The sequence below is a fragment of the Amyelois transitella genome, chromosome 23 (genome assembly GCF_032362555.1).
Source record: "Amyelois transitella isolate CPQ chromosome 23, ilAmyTran1.1, whole genome shotgun sequence".
NCBI lineage: Eukaryota > Metazoa > Arthropoda > Insecta > Lepidoptera > Pyralidae > Amyelois > Amyelois transitella.
Window position 1 is genome coordinate 4,801,171 of NC_083526.1, and position 23,769 is coordinate 4,824,939.

At 35.4% G+C, this 23,769-nt stretch overlaps 2 protein-coding genes across 2 annotated transcripts; both read left to right on the plus strand.

Moving 5' to 3' along the window:
• The first annotated feature begins 13,105 nt into the window (after positions 1–13,105).
• On the plus strand, positions 13,106–14,117 carry LOC132903235 (uncharacterized). Its single transcript, XM_060950901.1, has one exon. The coding sequence runs from the start codon at positions 13,305–13,307 to the stop codon at positions 14,115–14,117; it is 813 nt and encodes a 270-aa protein (XP_060806884.1). The 5' UTR covers positions 13,106–13,304.
• A 4,031-nt stretch (positions 14,118–18,148) lies between these two features.
• LOC106130657 (uncharacterized) lies at positions 18,149–18,922 on the plus strand. The gene has a single exon (XM_013329554.1). It carries the CDS (start codon positions 18,149–18,151, stop codon positions 18,920–18,922), a length of 774 nt encoding a protein of 257 aa, XP_013185008.1.
• Positions 18,923–23,769: the final 4,847 nt, after the last annotated feature.

The following is a 23,769-nucleotide window of genomic DNA, read 5'->3' on the forward strand; positions in this document are numbered from 1 at the left end:
ATAATATAATGTACATAATCTTCCGTTGCTATTCGTCTAGTATTTGCGTCAATGTTTTATATACCTGCTTTAATAAGGGTAGGCTCAGTTTTCATATCACAACATAATGTCAACCAACATTAAAAACCTAAGCCGTAGACATTCATGTTCACATTTCATTTTTTTATTAAATTTGATAATTTTTGTTAGATTGATTCCTAAAGTACTCTTTCAATACCAAAGCTCAAACTTTCTGTCCCCTCCGTATTTTTATGGTAGAGATTAGCGGTGTGCAAGCGCACTTATTTGTGTTTGTGTGTGTGTGTAACGACATGGAAAATTGGCATTGTCTGTGTAGGTCACGGGAAGGGAACCAAGATCAAGGGAGCTGGTGAAATTTTTATCACTGAATCTGGTGAAGTATTGTGATAATTCGTGATAGATGATAAGGTGTGTGCAGTGGAAATGTGATGACTTGTTTAATTTTAGTGAACAATTAGTAGTTAAAATGAACATGAGACTGTTTGGTTTCTGCAGCAAGGTTAAACAAGACTTATTTTCTTTTTTTTTTAATTTAGGTAAGCATTTTTAGGCGATGGGCCAGCAACCAGACGATTTAGCTGAACGTGGCTTATGAGTCTTGTGATAATTGGCTCTATCTAAAAATTAAAAAATAAAGAGATGATATGCTTTAACAGGTTTCATGATTCCACATATGAACAAATCAATTGTTAATGCTATTGTTATATTTTATGAACAAGGAATCGGTTAAAATAAAACTGAATTTATCAAAAACTAATAAGAATAATTTAATAAAAATATGTTAGTATTACATCTAGAGATTTTAATTTCAATTTTCTAGAGGAAAAGACCAGTTACAGACTTAAAAGTTTAAAATAAATCGTTGATCTATTAGAAAAGTCCGTCTAAATTTCTGATTTCTCCCACAAAATCTGAACAATAAAAGTAAGAGTAATCAAAAGTGGTGTCATTAACGTGTGAACTCCTCGAATGAGGTTAGAATAATTAAGTTTGTATAATTACTAAAATGATAATTGTTGAGCAAATAACTTGCACTTAACTTTATACTTTTTATTTTATAAACAATGGAACTATAAAAATAAGTACATCATTATTTTTCTGACCATTAAATTTAAATATTTTCTGTCAACAAACTATGAACAAACGCTCATAATGGTGAGTCTTTTGTTACTCGATCAATATATGTAATCCTTTTGACAATCGGGTGTATTTACATTAAATACATATTTCTTTAAAAATTGATAGATCGATCAAAGAAGAGTAACAGAAACGATAAAACAATTTTCGTAATTTTTATCTGTCTGTCTGTCTGGTATCTACGTTTTAACTTCGAATGTACTCAACGGATTTGAACACGATTTTAACAGGTCCATTACATATAATTAGGAGCGTTTTCAAAACTTTGTTTCGTCAAAATCGGTTAAGGGAAAAAGAAGTTATGGGTAAATTGGTAATTTACCTCGAGCACTGCTGCCAAATTTTTGAACAAAGTTCAGTGCGGTTAATTTAATAGCATATAATATTATGTCATTGTTTTCATTTTGATTTTATTGCAATGAAATAATAAATTGTAGGCTTTTGAGAGAAGTTCATCGTGGTCTTTTCGAGATTGTTAGCTCTCTCTACCCCGCAAAGTTAAAAGACGTGATTATATGTATGTATGATGTTCTGAATCACAAATGCAGTCAAGTTCAATGCAATAAAATTATAATTTCAGTTGTTAACTTCAGCACTGGTCATAAAATTGAAATGGTTTTACTACAAACGGTACACAATTAATGGTCTTCACTTGTTGGCCATGTAAAAATTGTACTTTAGAAAGAAGATGTAGATTAACAATTGCATTTTACCATAATTCTTAGCGTTTCTGTGATTTATACAAAAATGCTCCAATTTCACTTTTATGAATTTCACAAATAGGTACTTTCTCTCAATGTGATAAGGTATTCAAAAATATGGTAATATCTTTTTTGAAAATAAAAAGTAATATTTATATTAAATAAAGATATAGACGTGACCATATGTATGTATGTATATTAAATAAAAATTATATTCATATTATTATAAAAGATAACGAGTAAGGGGAACATAAAATTGTTGAAATGATCTAGAATGGTTAAATGGTAGAATGGTGAGGTCAGGTGGGATTCGCTTCGTGTGAAAACCTGACTCACCTAATTCAGGATTATTGGTCAAGAAGGCACTAAGGCACGAAGGGACTAAGAATTGGGATTTTTATTAAATGGGTTAGCAACCTGTCACTATTTAGAACTCAATCTAAAAATAATAATAGCTTTATGGTACAGCTGAACGTGACCTTCGTGAGTCGTTCCGAGACTCTGTCTACCCCGTGAAGGAAAAAGACGTGATTATGTATATATATGTATATAACATAAAGATCTCTAAATTGGCATATACATATATCCGTCAAGTGAAAAGTAAGATTACTCTGTGAATGAGCTACTGATCTTTAACATTTGAAAATCAACTCTTATTAATTAGAACACGATAGTTATTATGTTGTCACTCTTATCAATTACAGACTTGTAATTATATTGTCATATTGTTAAGATTAGTTTTAAAGTGTACAAAAACATTTTTAAATAATAAAAGTAAAAAAAAAATCGTTTATTAATATAAACAGTATATTTGTATGTCCTTTCCTTATCAGGAAATTTCTTTGATTAGAATTTTTCATAATTCCATTCCCATCTGCAAGACTTCAATGGTCCACTAGAGTGAGCATGTTAAAAATATGGACAATATGCCGTGTGGTTCTCAGTACTTTAGAATAGGACCAATTCATCTCTGTTCCATGGATATTGTATAAGGCGACTAAGGGAAAGGTTTATGAACTTAGGATTCTTTGTTAGGCGGTGGGCTAGCAACCTGTCAGTATTTAAATCTCGATGAATGCAGCCTTTCAGTCTTATCAAGACTGTTGGCTCTATCTACCCCGCAAGGAACTTATTATCAAAACGGTGTATTTAAAAAAAATTGCTGCGTGTTTGAAACACATTCGGTGTAAAAGGTCTATCCATCTCGTGACAAAGGAAGATTTAAAAAATTAAAACTTTTATTTTACAAATCTATCGCCTTCGTAACATGAAGTAAGTACTTAAAGTACCTACCTACTTTCTTTTGGTAATCTAACAAAATAACCGTGTCCAAATAAACTTGTTTTACGACTCCAAAAATCAAAAGGTCGTTAGGTTTTTGAGATGAATCTTTGCCATTCGCTAGTTTTGAAACAAGTATTGTTGACATTTTATTAATTTTTCTTTAACAAGGGATTCGTGAGTGAAAGTTTTTTTTTGCAATTTTAAATTTCGTGTTATTGGATTGTGGATGTGTGGGAATTCTAACTTCCCAACTGAGTAATACTAAAAGCAATTGGATCAGGCTGTCTTTCTCCAAGATCCTTTCTAAAGAGGTGATGATGCAACCAGGTTTAACGCCAGGAGGATGATGATATTAAATGCAAAAGAGAATTTAAATATTTGTTTGTTTAATTTGGATGTTGCAAAAGGCGACTAAGGGAAAGGCTTATAAACTTGGGATTCTTCTTGTAGGCGATGGGCTGGCAACCTGTTACTATTTGAATCTCAATTTTATCATTGGGCCGAACAGCTGTACGTGGCCTGTCGGTCTTTTTGAGACTGTAGGCTCTGTCTACCCCGCAAGTGTGTGAAAGTGACTTTCTAGTGAAAGGTCAAGTAAATAGTAGCCTACAAGAGTTTGCATTAAAATCCTTATTATATTACAAGATAATGATGTAAATCCAATATATCTATCAGTTATAAAATCAAACTCATTGGTACTTAATTATTTATAGCGAGCGACCCAATGCCGTTGTTTGAAAATTTTGCCTCGCAGGCGACTCTTACAGCCAACAAAAATGTGATCAAGTATGGACCAAGCAGATATAGGTACAAGGAGAGTGTCGATGGAAAGGTCGGAGTGGGAAGACCTAGACGAACGTATCTTGGTCAAATTAAGGACGTCCTGGTAAAGGGCCAGGTTAAGAGTACCCGAAACCGCCGAGGTTGCATGAAGAGTTATGAATGTGGATGAAGCGAAGGAAGTATGCAGATATCGTAGCAAGTGTGAAAGATGTAGTTTCTGCCTTCTCCTCTGGGAAAGAGGCGTGATTTTATGTACGTATGTGTGTATGTATGGACCATGATGAGAGAGAGTAGGTATAATTACTCGACTCACATTAAACACAGCGTGACCACATGACCCTAAAACGCCTTTTCATCACAATGAGCCTACAACGCGATAAATTCTATAATGACACTTGATGTTATTTACATTGCTCTGAAGCGTTGTAACTTTAAGAACCGTGAATTTATTTTTATTGCAGATTTTGTTTTCATTAGAATCACTTATTCGTGAATTTACTGGAAATTCCATGGGAACAGTACCTACCCACGTTTCTACCATAAAGCGGTTCTGTCCTACAGGAAAAAGCTTTGTCCTAAAGCCTTATCTGGATCCAATGTACCATTCACATTACATACATATAATCATGTCTATATTCCTTACGGGGTAGACAGAGCCAACAGTCTTGAAAAGACTAAAAATCCACGTTCAGCTGTTTGGCTTTTCGACAGAATTGAGATTCAACATAGTGACAGGTTTCTAGCCCATCGCCTTAAAGAAGAATCCCAAGTTTATGAGCCTATCCCTTATTCGCCTTTTACGACACCCATAGGAAAGAGATGGAGTGCTCCTATTCCTTTTTCTATTGGTACCGGGAACCGCACGGCATTCACGTTCTTCTCCACATTTCTATCACTAACTAACTACCTGTGTATGAAGTTTAATGACAGTTGCTAAAATGGTTAACTATATAAAGTGAAATAAGAGAACGAACATACACTTTCTTTTTTTTATATGAGTATGGATGTTAACGCAATTATTTAAAAAGTATTAACAACATTGAACCACGCCAGTAATGTAACAAAAAGCGACTCCCGTCTGATTTCTGCGATTATGTAAAAGGGAAACCCGACCATTGATTTAAGTTAATTGTAAACTTTCGTGTTGCATTATATTGATGAACTAACTGTGCCCGCGACTTCTTCCGCGTGGAATAGTTATTTTGGGCATCATTGAAGCCCTCAAGGATGAATAGGTAATTTACCCCGTTTTTTTTTTCACATTTTCCATTATTTCTTCTCTACTTATTAGTAGCGAAGAAATAATGGAAAATGTGAATAAGCGTTGCATAGTTGCATGCGTTAATAGTTACTAGTAGTAGAATAGGACCACTCCATCTCATTTCCCATGGATGTCGTAAGAGGCGACAAAGGGATTTTCATTTTAGGCGATGGGCTAGCAACCTGTCACTATTTGAATCGCAATTCTATCATAAAGTCAAACAGTTGAACGTGACCTTTCAGTCTCTTCAAGGCTGTTGTCTCTGTCTACCCCGCAAGGGATATAGACGTGATTATATTAATGTATGAATGAATGAAATTGTTTGTTCGACAAAGTCGAGGACGGTTGTTGATTTTAAGTTAACTTACCAGGTATCGCATTAGACTCAGTTTCAAATTAGCAGTAAAAATAACGCTTTACCTTTTGTAAAAAAAAATTAACACCTAAATTATTATTAATAACGTGCTCAGTATGTGAATGTGTTCGTATGTCATACAGGTATTTATGATGTAAAGATGAGGTCTCGTTTACTGCGATTTACGTGTAACAAATCCATACTTTAAATGACTGCCTTTTTTCTTTAATATTTACAACATTAATTTTTAATAATTTTATCCATATGTTTATTTTACTACCAGAGCCATTCCAGAACTAGTTTTTACTTGCAATAGTAAAATACGTGCATAGGTACTCAATACTCATAGACTTTCTCATGTACCTACGTATATTATTCTATATCGTAATTCCAATCAAACCACGTTATGTGCCTTAAAAAATTATCGGTGTGGAATATGTACATATGTAATGTCACTTAATGTGACAATCATTGGAAATCACACAGAAATAGGCTATTTGACTGTATTAAAAATATACATTTCTTTTATGTCATCAGTCTTAATATTATTTTTTTGGAGCGATTTGTAATAACGCAAGATAAAAATATTGCATTATTTAAACAAAATCCGTCTCAGAAAATTAGGTTTTTATATGCAGCTGTCACGTGACTAAAAACGAACGTGATTGGCTATTTCTATTATGACGTCAATTATCCATAAACAGACTGTGGATCGTACCGTTCCTTAGTGTTCGCTATTATTTTTCAAGATTTTATAAGTGTTTGATCGCTCAGGATTACTCAGATAACATAGGTATTTAATAATGGAAACCAATTCCGCGAAAGCTGACAGTCAAAACCTACAAAAAGTAGTCGCAATACTTAATGGTTGGAAGAAAAAATCTGGATTGTCTTCTTCAAAGACAATCCAGATTTCTATGCTGCCGAACTGAGGAATGTGAAAACATCAATGTAAGTATATCTTGGTAACCACTGATCTTAGATCATGATCTGAAACCACTTCTTGCGAATATTCAAATCCATCGGCATAGAAAAAAACAGTTTCGTAGGAGATTTTATTGTTGTATTAGTGCATTGAGGCACTGCATAACATTTATAGGAACTCATTTTAATAATTTTCACACATATGACGTGGCACAAGTTAAATAAAACAAGAGAAAATCAAAACTTTATGAAACACCAACAAGCTTTGTATGATATTTACACGAAATTTACGTCACTGCATGCCATGGCCGCCATATTGCTAAAAGTCGCGTTTTGGCGGCATATTTGAATATTTCATTTTCTTTTTCGATTTTTTAATAAAATAGCTGTAATAATGGCAGAAAAGTATTTTTGTAGGGCTCCTTATAAACAAATAAATACCCTAAGATAGTTTTTAGAACTTTGTCAAATAGCCTATTGTGTCGTGTGCCGTATTGTTCCCGGCGCCAATAGAAACACTCCATCTCATTCCTATGGATGTCTTAAAGGCGAATAAGGGATAGGTTTATAAACTTGAGATTCTTCTTTTAGGCGATGGAATAGAAACCTGTCACTCATTGAATCTCAATTCTATAATTAAGCGAAGCAGCTGAACCTGGCTCATCAGTCTTTCAAAACTGTTGGCTCTGTCTACCCCGCAAGGGATATAGACGTGAAAACAAACAAGAAGCAATAAAGATATTACAAACAAACAAACAAACGTGATTATATGTATGTTTGTATGTATGAAATAGAATAATATGTTTTCGTTACCGCTGTAAGTCAGACCTCAGCCTTATAACCTTTGCATAAACTCAACATCAGACAATCACATTTATTATCTATTATTATTTTCGATATCTTTTCGAATTGATGTCTTCGACATTTGTTAAAATTTCTTTTGATTGATATTTTTTTTACACCTGTGCCTCTTATTTTTTCTATACTGTCAATGTGATTAGTCACATTCTTTTAGTGAGAGCGTAGGGTGAGAGTTATATCACACAATTAAAATATATATGTAGATACGTATGGTGACATACCTAAGGTTTTTAAATATTACTATTATTATAAGTGTATATAGGCTAACAAACTGTAACTATATTTGACTTTTGGCTCTGTCTACCCCAAAATAAATAAATGAGTGATATATGTATGTAGGTCTTTTCCCTCCTGACTTTAGTCCCTGTTACATCATCACCACTCTGGAGAGAATCCCGGGTTGAGTCCTTGACCATGGATCCTGGATTGGATGAGTCAGGTTTTTACACGAACGACTCCCGTCTGTCATCCGCAACCTTTGCAGGGGAACCTAATTCGTATCGAATCATAGTTACACATCCAATTGCCTGAAAGTGCAGGTTTCCTCGCGATGTTTTTCCTCACCATAAGAGCATCTAGCTTTTAAAACATTATTTATAGGTATACATTATTAATTTTAAAAATTATGTGGTTACTAAAAGTCCCTTAAAAATCACTAACATCTTCCTAAATTACAACTAAAGGCTTGCTATAAAATTCGTCATGGGAAGACGATATAGTAATGATACTTTCTCTCAGTCTTCATTTGATGATAGCACATTAACTTGATATGCTTAGTGCTTATACTTATTTATTCGGGTGTCAATTTGAGATTTGTGTGGTTCCCGGCACCAATAGAAATAAGAATAGGACCACTCAAATTCTTTCCCATGGATGTCGTAAAAGGCGACTAAGGGATGGGCTTATAAACTTGAGATTCTTTAAGGCGACGGGCTAGCAACCTGTCAGTTAATATCAAATCTCAATTCTATCAGTAAGCCATACAGCTGAACGTGGCCTATCAGTATTATCAAGACTGTTGGCTCTGTCTACCCCGCAAGGGATATAGTCGTGATTATATGTATGTATGTCAATTTGAGATACACAACACACAAAGAGAGAGAGAGAGAGAGAAAGAGATTTGTATAACAACTTACATATCTGTCACACTGACGAAATTCATGAATTGCATACATATAGTGTGAAGTACGGAGAAGGATAAAGGACATTTTAACTCGGGCAGAGCTGCGGACGTATGCTAGTAATAAAATTAACACAAAAGTTTGCCTGATCCTTTTTACATATGGGGCGGTTTTGAGTTGGTTGGTTTGTAACCATGCGCTTTCAAACGAATGCTGTTGTGAGAGAGCATAAAACAGAAAAAGTTCTCATCGACTTGGATAGATGGCGCTTAAAGTAATTGAAAGTTTATGTTATTTTATTACAGTAGGAGGTTTTGTTCTTCGTTTAGAGCTGAAAATTTTCGGTTTTAGCGAAATTATTTGCCTGTTTGTGTGAAATCCTTTACTATTATTATAAGTAACTAGCTTTCCGCCCGCGGCTTCGCCCACGTATAATTCGGTTATATATAGCGTTTTTTAATGATCTCGACAGGGCTTTTTCTTCCACAGGCTGAAATCTTGTTACAACTGGAATTAAATATAGCCTGTGTTACTCAGGGATGATGTAGCTTTCTAATGGTGAATGTTTGAAATCGATTCAGTAGTTTATCGATTACATGTGTAAACAAACAAACATATAAAAAAATAGATTGTTCCTCTTTATAATATTAGTATACATACAAATCTATATAGAAAAAGTAAAGCGAGACAAAATCATCGTCTCAAAAGAAAAAAAAAACAGGATTTATAGGACGAAGAGGCCTTACAGGATTTCCTTGTAAACAATATTTTTAGTTTTTTTATTATTTACCAGTATGAACAGGTTAGAGGGAGAGCTGACACGCGAGCAAGCAACATACAGATGTCCATGAGAGAAACAATCTTCTCTTAAATCAACACCAGCGACTTTAAAAGTTTGCCCTTGAGACTTATTTATCGTCATCGCAAAGCAAACTGCATACCGATTACGCCGAGATTTATGGACCGATTTACGTGATTCTTTTTTTGTTCGGTAGAGTATACTTTCAAGTTGGTCCCGTTGTTACCTAGTCAGGATCTGATGATGGTATTCCAGGGAAATCAAGGGCAAACCTCAAATTTACAGGCAATTACGTTTTTGACAATTTCATAGATCTGTTTAAGTATTTGCGTCTGATAGTCATCATCCCATGTGAATGAGCTGATGATGGAAGGTACAACTCCTCAACGGTTAGGAGTTGAAAGAAAATTCTTACGAAGTTATACGTACATGTGAGGCTATTAGGTTGACCTGATAATAAAAAGTAAATCTCATTAACGTTAAGAATTTAGGTAAAAATGGATGCGGACAAATTTCGTCTCTTCACTTGTTTCCTTTTAGCTGTTTGTATGGGTAGTGTTAACACAAAATAGGGATTTAAAGGCGTGATGTTATTAATGTTATGCATGTATGTACATAATTATGTATGTTATTATGTATGTTAAAGAGACGACTGAAAGTTGTCATACAAAGTCTTTTTTTTATGGATGGGAAATCATCAAATGAAGGAAGGGAGTGTCAGACTTTTACTGACTAAAACCCACCTCGTTCCTTCAGTTGCCCTTTGCGTTCCGGGGCCACGGTATCTCGTTAGAACTTTCCCGCAGCCCCGGCTCAGTTTATCCCGTTTCCCCCCCTTGGGGGTTGACATTTCAAAAATCCCTTCTTAGTGCTCACTTATGTTACTAAAGGAACCTCTGTTCAAAATCTCAGACTCCTATACCGAGCGGTTTCGGCTGTGCGTTAATAAATCAGTCACCCAATCGCACCCCCTAAATCACGATTGGAGGGTAGTTTGAAAAAACTTATAATGTCAAACATATTTACTTGCCTATGTACGTGTTCATGCCAAGTTTCAAGTTTATAAACCCAAGGAATAAGATTTTTCATAGAAACGTTTTCACCCCTTTTCCCCCCCTTGGGGGTTGAATTTCCAAAAATCCTTTCTTAGTGCTCCCCTACATATCCCAAGGAACCTACTTACATTCCAAATTTCAGCTGTCTACGACCAGTAGTTTCGACTGTGCGTTGTCTGTCAGTCAGTCACTCAGTAACGGAAGAGTTTTATATATATAGATTTGTCTTCACGGGTGTACCTACGCATGCGAGTACAAATAGTTCATCTGAATTACTTGTAGTGGCAGACATTCAAAAGGTACGTATATTTAATACTAGAGGCCGCCCGCGACTTCGACCGCATGGAAACCCTATTACTCCCGCGGGAACTCCGGCATAAAAAAAAATAAACATTTTTTACTCTTTAAATAAACCCGTGGTGTAGTTAGGTATATGCAGTGTTAATTTTATTAAAAAAATGGTGTAATGTAAAACTTACCAACATTTTTACCTATGGGTTAACCGGGTGCGACATTTTTACTCTCTTCATGGATCCATGATGCAGGTTTAAATCGGATTCCATCGTTTAATTTCTTCCACTATTTTGAACTCCTGCCTTCCGTTCTATCTTTTGATGTTCCTGTAGATATTCAATAAGTAAAATAGGTAAATACATACACATACATACATACATATGGTCACGTCTTTGTCCCTTGCGGGGTAGACAGAGCCAATAGTCTTGAAAAGACTGAATGGCCACGTTCAGCTATTTGGCTTAATGATAGAATTGAAATTCATATAAAGTGACAGGTTGCTAGCCCATCGCCTAAAAAAGAATCCCAAGTTTGTAAGCCTATCCCTTAGTCGCCTTTTACGACATCCATGGGAAAGAGATGGAGTGGTCCAATTCTTTTTTGTATTGGTGCCGGGAACCACACGGCACATAGGTAAATAGTTAGTAGATCGTTTAATTGATATCTCCTGACATTTTAACATCACGCTCTACACTACATAGTGTTTGGGACTTCTTGTGCCCTTGCATACTTCTAGCTCAATTCATACATATATATACTATAATCACGTCTATATCCCTTACAGAGTAGAGAGAGCCAACAGTCTTGAACATACTGATAGGCCTCGTTCAGCTGTTTAGCTTACTAATAGAATTCAAATAGTGACAGGTTGCTAGCCCATCGCCTAAAAAAAGAATCCCAAGTTCATGAGCCTATCCCTTAGTCGCCTTTTACGACATCCATAGGAAAGAGATGGAGTACTCCTATTCTTTTTTCTATTGGCACCGGGAACCACACGGCATCTAAATTAGTAAATAGTAAACAAGTATTTATAACGCATTAATATTTCCGGACTATAATGAAAGTATTACCGGCAAATTTGCGGTTTTTAAATAATTACTGTATCGTGATATGATCAATTATTTGTCATAATACAAGACATTCACTTAGTTATAAGCCGACCGAATATAGAGTGCGTTTAGTAGAACTTAGTGTGTGGGTGACTGAGTTAAAATCATGCTAATAATATTCTTGAAAGTATTTGTTTTAACCACGACCCAAAAAAGAAAATAATTTTGTATAAATTTCAAATTTAATCGTAATGATTTTTTATCAATTAAGTACCTAAAGAATCGTTATGTTAGCTATGTTAAAAATAGTGTAACGAAAGATGTTATAACATGTTTTAATCAAAGTATGCCTAAAAAGGAACTTTATATGAGATAATATGCGACTGGAATAGATTTCCAAAACAGCTTCAAAAACGAACAATACGCAAACTCTTTAGATAGGATTGTTTTGTTTTTCTAAGTAGATAGATTCACTATTTTTATACACAAGTTTCATGGTTAAATCAATACATATGGAGTCACGTCTATATCCCTTGCGGGCCAGACAGAGCTCAGTCTTGGAAAGACTGAAAGGCTTCGCTCAGCTGTAATCCACACAGCACCACATCCACCACATCAAAAATTTTTATAAGCACTTTACGAACTGAAACGTTATTAGATAAATGTTTAGAGCAATTATGCTCGTGTTTCGTCCTCAAGATTAGCAAGATTATGGTTTGTTTACACATGTAGTTACACATGACATGTGCCGCCACAGCAGTGAATATTTGAGGTAGTCAAAAAAAAAAAATATATTGAACAAAATGTGGGTAGGACGCGCTATTCGCTTGGCTGCCAACTTCTTATTTCATACTCATTCACATTCAGTGCTCCGCCACAGCACGTCGCGCTTTTTATAAATTATTTCTTAATTATGTCTTCTCGAAAACGTTTCAATAGTGATTCTGTCGAATTGAAAAAATTACTTAAAAAAGTGAAAAATTTAGAAAAGAAAGTCAATGATCGTAAACGTCGTCGGATAATTGAAGAAAGTTCTTCATCATGTTCATCGTCATCAGAATTGGCGGTTTCTTCACCAGCTCGGAGCCGTGCGCAGTCACCGGAAAACCTAGAAGGTACCTAGGATAAAACTTTATTGTGCTTAAAATAGCTTCCCCTGTGTTTGCGGTATAACAACTAAATCAGAGTTATACCTACACACCAACAGTAATTGCTTGACCTGCTGTTAGAAGCTATGCATTACTGGGTTTGCGATATAACAACTTATCTGAGTTATATCTACCCACAAGACAGTAATGTTTCTTAATTCCACGCTGCTATTCAAGGACCTGCGTCGGGAATCCTTCATCTGTAGGATATCGCATTACTGGGTTTTTCGGTATAACAAATAACAGAGTTATATCTACCCACTATATAGTAATGCCTTCTATTGCACATGCGGTTTTTTTTTTTACCGTTCATTTCGGGTTTACAACATTGTTGTTACCCAAGTACCCACTTGCAATAATGCAACGTGTAATTAACGGCAGTAGCATTTAACGGCATAAAATTAATTTTTCAGGCGGAATCCAGCAAGTTCCCGTTGATGTCCATGACATCCCACGGCTTCACAGCCGTTCACCCAGCCCATGTAGGGGTAATCTCGTCGCCGAAAAAGAGATGTTACCGTTGACCTGTCCTCCTACTGCTAATACGGAGATTCTCGATGAGAATCTTATAGAACTAGATAGTTCTATTTTGGAAATTCTTGGAGAAGATCCCACGGCAGCTACCACATATGGTAAAGATATTCAAAAAGACCTGGCCGTTCGACTTGAGCATATCGCAACACAAGGGTTATCAAGGGAAACCCGCAAGGAGTTGCTCGAAAAATTCCTCATACCGAGTAATTGTACTCTTATTGATGCACCAGCCATTAATCCTGAAATAAAGGGCGCTATACCTATAGTAGTTGCAAAAAGAACTAAAGCTATGGAATACAAACAAAAACAATTAGCTGGTGCTATTGCGGGTCTCAGTATAATCATAACTCAATTAATTAACAAGAAAGATTCTAACTCGGAAATACTAAAAAAATTAATGGATGTTTGTCGGTTACTGTGTGACTGTCAACACAATGATTCTGTTACAAGGAAGGGATTTATTCTGAGCACTCTTAAGAAAGATATGAAAGAACAAATAGAAAATACTAAAATAGATAAGTTTTTATTCGGTAATGACTTGGCCGAAACTTTAAAAGCCGCTAAGGCTATAAATAAATCTAGTGCTGAACTTAAGCCAGTTCCTGTAAAGCAACCTACAAGAAAAGCAGCTAATTTCTCTTCAAAAAACGTGAAAGCACCCCCGAATCGTCGGGGGACTACATCAACATCACAAAGACCCCAGGAGACTGCGCCGGAGCGGCGGACGAAGCTTCAGCGCGCCAGCTCGTCGAGGACATCGCAGCGAGCGTCGAGACACAACCACCGCTAAATTCGGTAAAATATGCCGGTAGACTTTCTCATTTCTACTGCCAATGGAAATGTTTGACCAACGATCCTACCGTCTTATCATGGATAAAAGGTTATGAAATACCTTTCATTGAACCACCAGTTCAGACAGTGTTGTATCAACGAACGACATTGCCTTCTAGTACTGAGAAAAAATATTTCGCAAAAGCCGTTCATAACCTTTTATCTATTGGAGCAATATCTACATGTGAACCCTGCGAAGGTCAATTTATTTCAAAGGTATTTTTAATACCAAAACCAAATGGAAAAATGAGATTTATACTAAACCTTAAACAACTTAATAAATATATTAAAACTTGTCACTTCAAATTAGAAGATTTAAGGACAGCTGTAAAACTTATCTCGAAAGATTGTTTTATGAGTACAGTTGACATAAAAGATGCCTATTTTTTTATAAAAATCCATCAAAATTCGAGAAAGTACCTTCGATTTTCCTTAAACAATCAACTGTACGAGTTCAACGTTTTGCCTTTTGGCCTTAACACTGCTCCATTTGTTTTTACAAAAATTATGAAACCCATTGTTAAACTCCTTAGACAATGCGGGTACATTTCAATTATTTATTTAGATGATATTTTTTTTTAATTGGAGATACCTATGAATCTTGTTTAGAAAATGTATCAAAAACTATAAAACTTTTAACCTCACTAGGTTGGGTAATAAACGAAGAGAAAAGTGTTCTTAAACCAAGTACATCAAGTAGATTTTTGGGGTTTATATTAGACTCTAAGCAAATGGAAATTAGTATACCTTCAGAAAAAATAAATAGAATTAAAAAAGAACTAGAAAAATTCATTAAATTAAATCGTTGTAAGATAAGAGACTTCGCTAGCTTACTAGGTTTGCTGGTATCTGCCTGTCCTGCTGTCGAGTATAGCTGGCTTTACACAAAAGAGTTTGAAAGATGCAAATTCTTAAATTTACAACCTGATACAGATTACGATAAATATATGACCTTACCAAAATCATTAAATAAGGATTTTACTTGGTGGCTTAGAGCTATTAGGCACCCAAAATGTAAAATCAAGGACGAGGTCTTCGAATTAGAGATTTTTACGGATGCCTCAACTACAGGGTGGGGTGCGTGGTAAAAATACTGCCAGCGGCCCTTGGAGTGCAGATGAACAAAATAGACACATTAACTATTTAGAGATCTTAGCCGCATTCCTTGGCCTTAAGACCTTTGCAAAATATTGTTATGATGTTCAAATTCTTTTAAGGATTGATAATACAACCGCTATTTCGTATATAAATCGAATGGGTGGAATTCAATTCCCTCATCTTACGCAAATCACAAAGGAATTATGGCAATGGTGTGAAATGCGACAAATCCATGTTTATGCATCATACATCAATTCCTCGGCTAATAACATTGCTGATGCGGAATCTAGAAAACCGCATCCTGATATAGAATGGGAACTCGCAGATTGGGCTTTTCTTCAAATAGTTGATAGTTGGGGACTCCCAGAAGTTGATATTTTTGCAAGCAGAATTAATGCTAAATGCAATAAATATATTTCTTGGCATAGAGACCCAGACGCAGTATTTGTCAACGCTTTTACAATATCTTGGTCAAATATATTTTTTTATGGATTTCCTCCATTTGCCATAATTCTTAAAACTCTTCGTAAAATAATATGTGATAAGGCCAAAGGAATCTTAATTGTTCCTCATTGGCCCACACAACCGTGGTTTCCATTATTTAGGAGCCTTCTTCAAACTGTACCAGTAATGTGGTGATAATTTAATTTTATCTCATTCCAGCCCTCGCAACATGCATCACCAGATTACCCTGGTTGCAGGGCTATTATCCGGTCAGCGCTTCTAGGAAGAAATATTCCTGCTCCTACCATCAAAATAATGATAGCTTCACTTTCGTCAAATTCAATTAAACAATATAATACCTATATTAAAAAATGGTATTTATATTGCATGAAAAATAACTTAGATATTTACCATGCTGATATCTCGAATATCCTTAAATTCCTTACTGATTTATATGAATTAGGTGCACAATATAGCACGCTCAATAGCTGCAGATCAGCGCTAAAATTAATTTTTGGAGAAAATATCTGCGGCGATGATAGCATCCGTCGTTTCTTTAGAGGAATATTTAAATTGCGTCCTCCTCAACCCAAATACAATCTTACTTGGGATACTTCACAAGTTTTAGACCATTTATCCACTTGGTACCCGAATGAGTCTTTGTCATTAGAGAAAATTTCTAAAAAATTAATAACTATACTTGCCCTAATCACGGCTCATAGGGCACAAACTTTGTCGAAAATTTATATTCACAATATCGATATGCGTAATAGTGAAATTTTGGTTAAAATACCCGATTTTATTAAAACTTCTCGCCCTGGCGTACTACAACCAGTATTAGTCATACTATATTTTTTAGATAGACTAGAAATTTGCCCAGCTAAAACACTTTGTTCTTATATAGAAATAACAAAGGACTTACGTGGGAATATTCAAAATTTATTTATAAGTCTGAAAAGACCATACAAACCTGTTACCTCGCAAACGTTATGCAGGTGGATAAAAGACGCACTTAAAAGTAGTGGCATTGACGTATCTTTGTTCACGGCACACAGCACTAGGCATGCTGCTACTTCTAAGGCCATGAAACTCGGAATAAATTTAGATTTAATAAGAAAGACCGCAGGTTGGAGTGGAACCTCAAATACGTTTATAAAATTTTATAATCGTTCTATCAGAGATAATATGAGTAATGATCAATTTGCTAAGAGCATTGTAAGAAATTCTTTAAATAATAGTTAAATTTATGAAAGAGTACCCACATTGATTGTTGTACTTACATTAAATGTTACTCTTTATTTAATTGTTACACTTACTGTTTTCTCTAAAAAATAATAATAAAAGCCTTCATTTTGCAGTTTAGTTTATTTTATAAACATTCATTATATGTATCATAGATATATCTGTGATATGTGGATGTTCACGCTTCTTCTCTCAACGTCTACATGTGTAAACAAACCATAATCTTGCTAATCTTGAGGACGAAACACGAGCATAATTAATGATTAAACGAACTTACCTAGTGAAGTTCTATCATAATTATGCGAAGTGTTTCGTCCGAAGAGATTAGCAACCCACCCAACCCATATCCCCAAAGAATCGTGAAACATCCATGCTCCATACCTGAACTAAATGAGTATGAAATAAGAAGTTGGCAGCCAAGCGAATAGCGCGTCCTACCCACATTTTGTTCAATATATTTTTTTTTTTGACTACCTCAAATATTCACTGCTGTGGCGGCACATGTCATGTGTAACTACATGTGTAAACAAACCATAATCTTGCTAATCTCTTCGGACGAAACACTTCGCATAATTATGATAGAACTTCACTAGGTAAGTTCGTTTAATCATTAATTATAAAGTCAATAATGTATTATACGACTATATTTAAAAAACAAATATATAAGGCATAACAATAACGAAGTTCAGACATAATTATAATGTATTCGTAATGCAAATTGTAATTTTTTAAATTTTTTGGTAAACTACTCCGTAAACAAAGTTAATTGTCAAAAGGGACATGGTAGTTATAAATTACAGATAGGTAGGTACTTACAAGGCAGTTTAAACCCATCGAAGACAATTAAGATTAACACTACTACCATTACCGCTTCTCGCTCCATTCCGAAACACCATTATTGCGAATTCTCGGGAATTCCACGGGAATCCTGAAGTCTTTCCGACGCTCTTGACACCGGCTGCACGATACACAGTGTCAGCACAAGATCATGGTCATGCGAGCCGCCATATGTGCTGGTACACGCCTCAGTGCACGGCCATACGATGCAACGATTGCACGCTCTAAAAGATTTATAGATAAATGCAGTTCCCGGTGAAAATAGATAAATGCCAGTGCTCATGGATTTTCTGCACATTTCAATAGGCGCAACCGCTTTGACTGGACACTCGTCCAGCGTTTGATAAGCATCCGCGGGTTTCAGTCACCATGCAGTGCCGCGGACAGACAGTCTTCTTGTGCTTAAGTGTTTTACTTTCTCTAGCCTCTGCTGACAATTTCGGAGCAGGGCTCAAACTTCTTGGAAGGGTCTACGACAGCTGCGAGAGTTCAAAGGAGATTCTAAAGTGCTTTAAGGTCAATGCCGCTAAATTGGTCGACCGGGCCAGTAGGATGGAAACTCTTCCGATCTTGGACGGAATATCACTAGTCCGAAGATCGGATTTAGGTAGAGCGTTCCCGTCGTCACTTCCCGAAGGCGATTTGAATACTTTACCATCGGAACAAGTGGATAAATATCTCAATCTGGCAACGTCGAAACTAATGCAGACTCATCGTGTCGTGTTATCCCCAACAACCATAGGAACAGATGTAGCAAGATCAATGGACGAAGCTAGGGGTAAACTGAAGAAGATGATTGGCCCAATCCTAGCTGGTGTTGCTATCAAAGGCGGTTTCTTAGCAATCGCATTCCAGGCTATAGCTCTGATTGCTGGTAAAGCACTACTCATCGGAAAGATTGCGTTGTTATTATCTGCTATTATTGGTCTCAAGAAACTTGTATCAGGTGGTGAGTCTCACGAGAAGACAACTTATGAAATTGTGAAGCATCCGCAGGTGTCCCAGAGTCATACTTACTCGTCTTCTCATTACGGAGGTGACTTTGACGCCACTGGCCCGGGTGGCCACTACAGAAGAAGCGTGGAGGATGAAGCGGCAGCACAAGACAGAGCATACAGGGCGTACGCTGCTAAACAGCAGTAAAGAAACTTCAAAGGAATGGCTTACGACTCTTAACAAATATAACGACTACGGGCATTATGATACTCAACGTATTTTGGCCCTTTTGCTGTAGCAAATAGGAGACAAAAATTATTTAAAACTATTTATTGTAATGCATAACGAAACTAGATGAGATATTTAAAAGGATAACTATTTATTCGCTTGTACTTATAAAGACTACACCGAAATGTATTCAAGTATTAAAAGGCATTGTAATGTTGATAAAAAGTAATTACATAACGTTAATGTAAATAAGAGCGTATGTAATAGGTGTTAATCATGTAATCTTTTGCACTTCATATATATTTTTGTATTTTGCAGATCAATATAATGATATAACAGCTTATTATTACAGATAATAGATATTATAATATTTGTTAGTAGTGTAGTCGACGGGTACTATGCATTTCTATCCTAAACGTTCAATTGTCCAATTTTGTAAAAAATAGTTTTAAGATATTGTTAAGTTATTTAGGATTTATAAATTATTTATTAAGGTGCTGCTTTAGTATAAGTAGAAATTATTCCATTACATCTCATAATCGATAATGATAAGGTGGTCACGCGAGTACCTTTAATGAATTATTTATTACAAAAATGTTATGTAACTCATATAATAATAATAATTGTTTTAATATTATAATTGTAATGATGATGAAAGATATTCTCGTTGAGAAAATGGGTTGAATGAAAAAAATTGACAGAGTTGCTTTGTTTTATTTACCCAATAGTTTAAAAGGAGGGATAAGATTTTTCGGGGACCTCGTTGGCGTGAGTGGTTGCCATGGCTCGAATCAAATAAAAGGATTGAAACATCACTTGTTTTTTTATTAATCTTCAACAAATCCACATTTCCGTATATAAATTTGATAATTCGAAGATAATATGGAAACAACTTACTGTAAAAAGTTAAAAAAACAATATCTACTTTAATCTGAGATAACATTTCATTCTTTTTTTTATAATACTCAGTGATTTCATAAGTAATAAATAACATGTTTATTTATGTTCGTTTTCCTAAAAAATAAAGATAATAATCCTAGTAATTATAAAAGGCAGTTGATTGACCAAATAATTGAATTCAAACAATTGAATAGCATTGATCTATTTTTCAATATCGGAACGAAATTCTTGTATAAAATGTAGGATAAGAATTTGTCGATTTTTTATAGCATCGAAAAGAATATTTCCCGTCGATATATTCTAGTGATTTTCAAACGGAGAGCCATTTACTATTAAAACTAAGTAATGTTCGACTTGCAGACTTAATTACAGTCATACCTTTAAAAATACAAAATAAATCAAATTAAGTACTAGTATTTGCATTTTTTCTATGACAGTGATGCTATTTTTTATTTAATTAATCAAAACCCATAATATCGAAATTGAAAAAACTAAGATAACGGCTTATATGAATAGAAAATGCTCTTTAAGTAAGGAACAAATGATTTGAAATACTTGACACTCCATTTGGCAAAGAATAATCATTAATTTTTCTTTTTCATTCATTTATGTTCTAACTAGAGGCCGCCCGCGACTTCGTCCGCATGGAAACCCTATCAATCCCGCGGGAACTCTGGGATAAAAAGTAGCCTATGTGTTATTCTGGGTCTTCAGCTACCTACATACCAAATTTCATGGTAATCGGTTCAGTAGTTTTTGCGTGAAAGAGTAACAAACATCCATACAAACTTTCGCCTTTATAATATGTTCTAATAATGATCATAATTATTTCCCTTGAATTACTCTCAGAATTAGACAATTAATGATTCTTTGAAATGGTATATTGAGAAAATCAATATTTAAATAAAATCTTGCGTTACAAACTGACTGTATAACAAATCTATTTTGGGAATTAAAGAGGACTAAGCTCAAAGAGGTAATTTAAATTATTCGCGAGCGGAACTGCGCGTAAAAGCTAGTCTCTTGCTAAAAATGAATTTATAACGGCTAATTAGTTTTAACTACATTTAAAATTTATCGATTCGCGGAACTCGCGTGATGGTACATATAGAATTACAAAGAGAAAAGTATGACATACCAGCACGCGTCATTGCATACATAGTTGCGTTTGCGCATATGGGTTACAGTTAGAGAGTTACAGATATAATGAGATCCGACCTAGATTGGTTTTATTACCTTTAAATTAGTTATATATTTGTTCGTTTTTTTTCGGGAAAGAGGTATCATGTTATGTATGTTTTAAGTAAATAACATTACACTGCACTGCATATGGTCACGTCTATATCTCTTGCGGGGTAGACAAAGCCAACCGTCTTGAAAAGACTGAATGGCCACGTTCAGCTATTTGGTTTAATGATAGAATTGAGATTCAAATAGTGACAGGTTGCTAGCTTATCGCCTAAAAAGAATCCCAAGTTTGTAAGCCTATCCCTTAGTCGCCTTTAACGACATCCATGGGAAAGAGATGGAGTGGTCCTATTCTTTTTTGTTTTGATGCCGGGAAACCACACGGCACAAGTAAGTAACAAATATCTATATTTGTTTGTAGCGCAAACTACACTTCCGGCATTTTAATAGAAAAGGACCATTTCATCTCCTTGAATTGATGATGTAAAAAGCGACTAAGAGAATAGTCACATTAATCTAGTGCATTATTTTCATGATCCAAGGTTAGGTTCCCTTCAGTTGCGGTGGTCAGACGGGAGTCGCTTCATGTACTCATCCTATTTGAAGGAGCTCTCCCCTTCAAAGAGGTTCAGATGTAGAAAAAATTTAACGCCAGGAACTAAAAGACGAAGACTTATAGGCATACATAGGATATCAAAGATTATAATTTTAAATTACTAAGGGAGTAATATCACAGCAGAGCAAGTACATACATATTATCACGTCTAGAACCTTTAAGGGGTAGACAGAGCCAACAGTATCGCAAAGACTGAGAGGCCGCGTTCAGCTGTATGGCTTAATGATGAATTTGAGATTCAAATAGTGGATGCTAGCCTATCGACAAAAATAATAATCTTAATTCAGTTTAGTTTATTAGCTTAAGCTAGCATTAGCTAGTATAGATAAACGGGTAAAGATAATTATAAATGGCATCTTGTCATGTGGTATTAATTACATGTTGAATGTACCAATGAATCATACAGTCATAAAGGTATACCTAAATATAATTTACAAGGCACAAAAGAAAAAATACCTTTTTTATAATTAGTATCGGGAAAGTCACGTCCAGTCAGTCAGTCAAGACCACTAGTCAAGTCAAGACTAAGGGAAAGGCTGATAAACTTCAGATTCTTTTTGAGGACGATAGTCAACCTAACACTATTTGAATTTCAATTCCATCACAAAGCCAACCAGCTGAACGCAGTATTCAGTCTTTTCAAGACTGTTGGCTTTTTCTACCCAGCTAGGCGTACAGACGTGATTATATGTATGTATGTTAAGGCCTTGTTGGAAGGGGAAGAAAATGACGGATATTTCTCAAATACAGTCAATAAAAGAATACAATGTACAAAGCTCCACTTTTTATCTAAGCTATAAATTAGGTCGTTCTCCCAAAACATTCTCTTAATTAAAGATTTACTTTTACAATTACTGCAATTACTGTTGCAATTAATATCATCAGGCACGCAACTTCTAACTACTTATAGGATATAAAAACGTAAATGGTTATAACCGTAGAATAATAGCTCATACCGATAAATCTACATGAGAGTCAGAGCAAAACTAAACAGTTATAGGCTATCTAGAAAATGTTATGAGAAATGAGTCATAGTATAGAGTGTAGTTGATGAACGATGATATAAATATGATGCAGATGAGAATTTAAATGAGCTTAATTGATAACTATATGTGGTGATACATACATACATACATATTATCACGTCTTTATCCCTTACGGGGTAGACAGAGCCAACAGTCTTGAAAAGACTGACAGGCCACGTTCAGCTGTTTGGCTTAATGGTAGAATTGAGATTCAAATAGTGACGAGTTGCTAGCCCATCGCCTAAAAGAAGAATACATGGGAACGAGATGGAGTGGTCCTATTCTTTTTTTTATAGGTGCCGGGAACCACACGGCACACGTGTAAATGTGGTGATGATTTAGTTTATTAATAATCATTTGCCTTATGGTCCCTTTTATGAAAACATCGCTCCATATCTTTCACATGGATGTCGTAGAGGGCGACTTAGATAAAAGGCACTTCTTATTGTCAAATAAATATTTGCTAGGACGCGTGGCCAGTACCTTCTTAAGTCGTTGTTCTTTTTGTAAGTTTATTTCAACTTACATCAAGTTCTAAATAACGTCGACATTTTAAAAACTAGTCTTCTTTGATTGTGTACCGAATAGCAGAATGAAGCAAATAAGGACTCTCTGGTGGACGCGACTTGACCCATGAGTCAGCCATCGCAAGGTTCAACCATAGTTGAGGGAACCCCACGACCTTTGACGATGGTTGACCATTTAAGTGAGCACTCCGTCTACATCCATGCTGGAATAAGACACTTACGTCTAGGTATAAATATTAAATAAATAAATATATACGGGCAAATTACACAGATTGAGTTAGCCTCGTGGTAAGTTCGACATTTGTGTTACGAGATACTAACTCAACGATACTATATATTATAATAAATACTTAAATAGATAAACATCCAAGACCCAGGCCAATCAGAGTAAGTCCATTTCTCATTATGCCCTGACTGGGATTCGAACCCGGGCCCTCCGGTGTCACAGGCAAGCGCACTACCGCTGCGCCACAGAGGCTAAGTATGGTTCCAATATAAAGGTTGCGGGGGTCAGATTGGAGTCGTTTCGTGTAAAAACCTGTTCACCCAATCCAGAATTTCTAGGCTCCT

Coding starts and splice junctions, on each gene's coding strand:
- LOC132903235 (XM_060950901.1), top strand. CDS start 13,305: ATGTTACCGTTGACCTGTCCTCCTACTGCTAATACGGAGATTCTCGAT.
- LOC106130657 (XM_013329554.1), top strand. CDS start 18,149: ATGCAGTGCCGCGGACAGACAGTCTTCTTGTGCTTAAGTGTTTTACTT.